Here is a 5,033-nt window from a genome sequence, read left to right as displayed (position 1 = left end):
CCCCTGTAGCTCACAGAGAAAAAAATTGAGCCAACCGACGTTGATTTGTCATGTAACTTTTCCATATCTAACCACCTGTCAAGGAATAGTCCGAAAAAAAAATGAAAATTTTTTCGCCAGAAATTTCGCTGGCTGAAACCCCTTGCGATTTTTCGACATTTTCAATTTTATTTTTTTTCTCAAACACAAAGCTTCCTATCGGAAAAAGTTATTCTTTATAAAATTTTGGGCTCACTGAGGAATATCCAACGGTATTTTTACTAACTTTCCAGCTTTCATAGTTTTCGGGAAAATCGCGAAAATATGGTTCCCAGAAAACTGCAAGTATCTCGGTAACCAAAAGAGCTGAGCTCAATCTAATCAGTCCAGTCGATCGGCCGTCTGAAGCTCCATAGAAAAGTTGCCATTCGCTTTTTCGGTACGATCGATAATAAGCGAGCAATTGATGATTTTCTAAAATAATGCAAAATTTTGGGGGAAAATTTTCCAAATTTTCCCCAGTTTTGTGATGTCAAACTTCGGTCAAATTTTGACATTGGAGGTTTTTAAAGATCCAAAGCAATCCATTAAACCTGAATTTTTTGAACCCTCCTCAAGTCTACACCCGATGACGTCATTTCGTCCCACCAAGAGTGAACTACCACAGTTTTGGGAAAATTCAAACTTCTAGGGTGTCAATATCGATAGTATATCGATAATGCACCAATGCACCACCAATAGGACTTTTCGTTTGTTAGCTAGAAGCATTCAATGTTTCCCTTTCCATCCACTCTAATGGGAGCGAAATTTCCATTTTGCTTTTTGAATGAACAATATTTTGACCATTCACTTGAATTTGAGACACCCTGTATGAATTGGTATTATCCTAAAATAAACTAGCCGCTCGAGTTTATTAGGGGGTTTCTCAATTTTTTATACTGACTCCAACTGAACAGAAGTTCCCAAAAGCAAAGTTATTGAAACGGTTTTTTCTCGATATTTTCGGGGATTTTTGCATTGTTTCCTTTGTCCAAAAAGGCAGTAGTTTGGGCCACTCCGTATATATGTATGTCCGGTTGTTGATAATTTAAAACATATTTGTAGGATTAGATCCAAGTGGTCGTCGATTCGATGGTATGCCCAGCCCAGTACGACTAGACCACACAGACGCCGAATATGTCGAAGTTTTACACACAGATGCGATGGATTGTTAGAAAAAGACCTTTTCTCTGATTGTTTTAGTCGATTCAGCTGTTCCAGATACCAGCCAAGGGGCTAAAGACATCTTGGGACACACAGACTTCTTCATCAACAACGCGGAGGCTCAGCCAGGATGTCCAGTGGACCAAACGAGTTACGACTTGCTAGCCCTCACAAGAGCCATGTTGAACCAGGGCGAGGTCATGCCAGGCTGCAGTCATAAAAGGGCCTATAAGTACTATATTGAGTCGCTGGAGATTGAGGAATGCACTTTTTTGGGCATCAAGTGCCAAAGCTATGCGGATTTCAGGCAGGTCCGATTGCAATCGAGCACCAATCAAGCATAGGAAACAATTTCTTTAGGGCAAATGCACAACGTGTGGCCACAACTGCAGGACCTTTGGATTGGTCTCCTACTCAGAGCCTAACAATGGCTCCTATTTCCTCCAGACCGACTCGACGAAGCCCTACTGCTGTAAGCCTCCTACTCCCTAGCTATAGCTCCAACTTTTTTTAAGTGTTTCAGTACAGGGTGAATGTGTCGATCAAAGGGACCAAGTCCACCTTCTTTGGCTCTTTTGAATTCTTCCTAATCGATAAGTTCCATTTTATCACCACGTCCTCCATGATGGAGCCCAGGTGAGCAGATTAAGCCCATCCAGGTGGTTCTTTTGAGGGGGGATATTCTAGGGAATTCCTTGCTGGGGAAAGCAACAGTTTTGTTTTCTATTCGGGGGTGCCGGAAATGGCCAGGATCATCAACGCGAAAATTGGCTGGAAGGAGAAGCCAAACGCCTTCTGCTTCGTCCACTGCAAGCAGGCCATTGATGTGGAGAGAGTCACCATACAGAGCATCAACAGCAACACGAAATATTCGTAAGTGTATTTTAGAGTGTGTTTTATTAGATAACCGGTTTTTTCAGTCAGCAGGTTTCTCTCTGTCCAAAGGACGGGATGACGGAAATTCAGAACGGGGATTTCCAAGAGTTCGAGGTGTGCAAGAAATGAGTTTATTTTCCACTAAGTCGTAAAGTAATATACAATTGATTTKCCCACAAGGTTGTTTGTGTCGAGACGCCAGTCAGTTACACATCGATTATGAATCAGTTACATGAATATCTTCAATATACAGCTGTACGTCACTAAGTCCTTAAGCTACAGAAGGTTTCTTTAGTAACCACCGGGGCTGACTGTCTTAGTAACAGTTAACAGTTATGGCCATAAGAGGCTTAATCGTAGCTGAGATGTGCGATGATGTGGTTTTATGCAAGCAAAACGGCAAGAAGCCGGTTTCTCACCAATGTTGCAAGAAACTAGAGAGTTTTTCGTGTGTCTCAGGAAAGTGTTCAAATCACCTGTTTTTAGCAATGGATTGTTGTTTGTTTTCGCTTTTTTGACCTGAGGAAAATTGCCATTTAGACCAACGGGAGGTGGAAGATTAGGAAAAGTAACAGCGATTGTTCACGACAGTGAGCAACATCGCGCAAGCGCTAAGTTTCCAGAAACTTTCAGAGATTTCCAAAAGTTCGAGGTTTGCAAGAAATGAGTTTATTTTCCACTAAGTCATAAAGTAATATACAATTGATTTTCCCACAAGGTTGTTTGTGTCGAGACGCCAGTCAGTCACACATCGATTATGAATCAGTTACATGCAATATCTTCAATATACAGCCGKACGTCACTAASTCCTTAAGCTACAGAAGGTTTCTTTAGTAAGCCGGGGCTGACTGTCTGAGTAACWGTTAACAGTTATGGCCATAAGAGGCTTAATCGTAGGCGAGWTGTGCGATGATGTGGTTTTATGCAAGCAAAACGGCAAGAAGCCAGTTTCTCACCAAAGTTGCAAGAAACTAGAGAGTTTTTCCTGGGTCTCAGGAAAGTGTTCAAATCACCTGTTTCCAGCAACGGCTTGTTGTTTGTTTTCGTTTTTTTGACCTGAGGAAAATTGCCATTTAGACCAACGGGAGGTGGAAGATTAGGAAAAGTAACAGCGATTGTTCACGACAGTCAGCAACATCGCGCAAGCACTAAGTTACTTGGAATAAAGCTCGAATTGCAGTTGAAAAAGTCTCGGTCTGTTCGCAGCTACTTAATAAAAGAAGTTATTGAATCAGGTTTATCCCTAATACTATTTAACATTCCTATCTATAAATCCTATTTACATTTCACATTTATTTGACTCGTCTAAATAATTACACAAAATGCACATAACTTGCAGAGCGGAGCGCAAAGTGCGAACATTTGCACTGCCCGCACTTTGCCCTAAACAAACCCTAAACAAACATTTACATATAGATACACTAAGCTTATATAGATATCCAATAGTTTTCAAACAATGCATGGTTGCCGGCTAGGCCTAGAGATATGTTATAACACAGATTGAAAAATTGATTTTACATGTCGAACTGAATCAATCAAAGTGAGCCAACAAGAAACAGTTTAACAATGATTGATCTACGTCGGTCTTTCGATTTTTCATAAACTGCTAAACAGTTCATGAAAAAAGCTGCTGAAGCATACAAAAATTAGACTAACGCACTACGGGCTACTTTTGTTAGTTTAGAGGTTGCGGTTACAAATTCTAGTTCTCAAACGGCGTCTTTTCTGGCTTGTGTTACGAAATGTACAGGCTATTAGGTAGGAAAGTACATTAATTAATATTGACGCGATTTCTGTTATAGTTAGTCACTTTATTGAACTCCTATGGGTAACAAATAAATGCGTGCATGTCCAAACTGGGAAAAAACCTTTTTGGGATCAAACTGGTTTCGTTGGATAATCGTTAACGATCAAAGAGCCTTAGAGTCAGTCTCAATAGGTCAGAATTGAACTGGGTGTTTTGGTCAAATGATCCAACAACAGTATTGCTAAAACTGCACTAAAGCTGAAAAGAAAACTGGTTTTACTCTTTCCCCCAATTCTAGTTGTACACGCTCGCAGTGTTCAGCAATCGCTCGGCAGAACACTAAACTCCAACACTCCAAAAAAACAGTATTAACAGTTGCAGTTGCCGGTTTGAGGGCCCTGAGGAGCGTCAGTCAGTCGCTGTCCCTTACCAGACCCGGACATTAGAGTGGGGTCGGTGTCCAGACTATCGGACATCTTGTCGCAAATGATGTCTACCAGGCGCTCGAAAACGGCCTGGAAGTTTGCCCCCGTGTGACTCATAAAACACTTTGAGGTCGAACCAACGTTACCTTCACATTGATGTTCTCTTTCGCGCTAGTCTCAAAAAACTCCACTCCAAGCTGTTCGGCCAATTGCTTGCCTCTTTCAAAGCTGATCACTCGGTCGTCCTCCATGTCGCACTTGTTTCCCACCAAAATCACCTGCGCATTGTCCCATGAATACGTTTTAATTTGGGTCACCCTGTAAGTGGCAAGAAACTCGATGGAGAATTCCCCAAAACTGGAAAAATCGCCTCCACTTACCAGTCTTGTACGCTGTTAAATGATTCTTCGTTTGTTATATCGTACATGAGGATAAAGCCCATCGCTCCTCGGTAGTACGCTGTAGTTATTGTCCTGTACCGTTCTTGTCCGGCTGTGTCCTACAGACGTTATTAACATTTTACCAATCGCGGCAATTTATCGATTATTTGGGGCTCATGTGTTTTATGTCTGCAGGAGTTTCGCTTTCTTGTTAATTTTCCCTTGAAGCGCGCAATTTCAGGGAAAAAACAGCGAATCGTCCATCAATTTGCGCAAGAAGTACTTACTCGAAGCCATGTTCAAACGACGCGGTATTTATGGTTGAAAATGAGATTTTCAGCTTCAAATTAAGCACTTCCGTTAAGTCAATAAACGTTAAAGTTCATGTGAAATAGCATCGGACAATCTCAATTTTATGCATAA

At 41.3% G+C, this 5,033-nt stretch overlaps 4 protein-coding genes across 5 annotated transcripts in view; 2 read left to right on the top strand and 2 right to left on the bottom strand.

The window, feature by feature from the left end:
- Positions 1-2,237, top strand: part of LOC109544206 (inactive pancreatic lipase-related protein 1) — a 4,531-nt gene extending 2,294 nt beyond the window's left edge. For both annotated transcript variants that reach the window (XM_048666371.1, XM_048666370.1), the window contains exons 6-12: positions 455-462; positions 1,081-1,188; positions 1,240-1,493; positions 1,543-1,654; positions 1,698-1,818; positions 1,870-2,055; positions 2,103-2,237. In XM_048666371.1, coding sequence (XP_048522328.1) covers positions 455-462; positions 1,081-1,188; positions 1,240-1,493; positions 1,543-1,654; positions 1,698-1,818; positions 1,870-2,055; positions 2,103-2,187 — 874 coding nt within the window. In that variant the 3' untranslated portion in view covers positions 2,188-2,237. The remainder of the gene's footprint in view (positions 1-454; positions 463-1,080; positions 1,189-1,239; positions 1,494-1,542; positions 1,655-1,697; positions 1,819-1,869; positions 2,056-2,102) is intronic.
- The window catches only part of LOC109542034 (muscle-specific protein 300 kDa), a gene marked incomplete in the record, with an annotated part of 344,492 nt that overhangs the window by 49,663 nt on the left and 289,796 nt on the right, over positions 1-5,033 (bottom strand).
- The window catches only part of LOC109544205, a gene marked incomplete at its 3' end in the record, with an annotated part of 79,938 nt that overhangs the window by 73,029 nt on the left and 1,876 nt on the right, over positions 1-5,033 (top strand).
- Positions 2,712-4,759, bottom strand: LOC125504439 (ras-related protein Rab-3-like). Its single transcript, XM_048666387.1, has 3 exons — positions 4,611-4,759; positions 4,377-4,548; positions 2,712-4,320 (listed from the first exon to the last, which is right to left on the bottom strand). Exons 1-3 carry the CDS (start codon positions 4,670-4,672, stop codon positions 4,174-4,176), a joined length of 381 nt encoding a protein of 126 aa, XP_048522344.1. The 5' UTR covers positions 4,673-4,759; the 3' UTR covers positions 2,712-4,173.

The sequence above is a fragment of the Dendroctonus ponderosae genome, unplaced genomic scaffold (assembly GCF_020466585.1).
Source record: "Dendroctonus ponderosae isolate FM_Combo_2020 unplaced genomic scaffold, Dpon_F_20191213v2 Dpon_F_20191213_5, whole genome shotgun sequence".
In the NCBI taxonomy this organism is placed as follows: domain Eukaryota; kingdom Metazoa; phylum Arthropoda; class Insecta; order Coleoptera; family Curculionidae; genus Dendroctonus; species Dendroctonus ponderosae.
The sequence above is the reverse complement of the archived record's forward strand: the minus strand, read 5'-3'. Positions and strand labels throughout refer to the sequence as shown.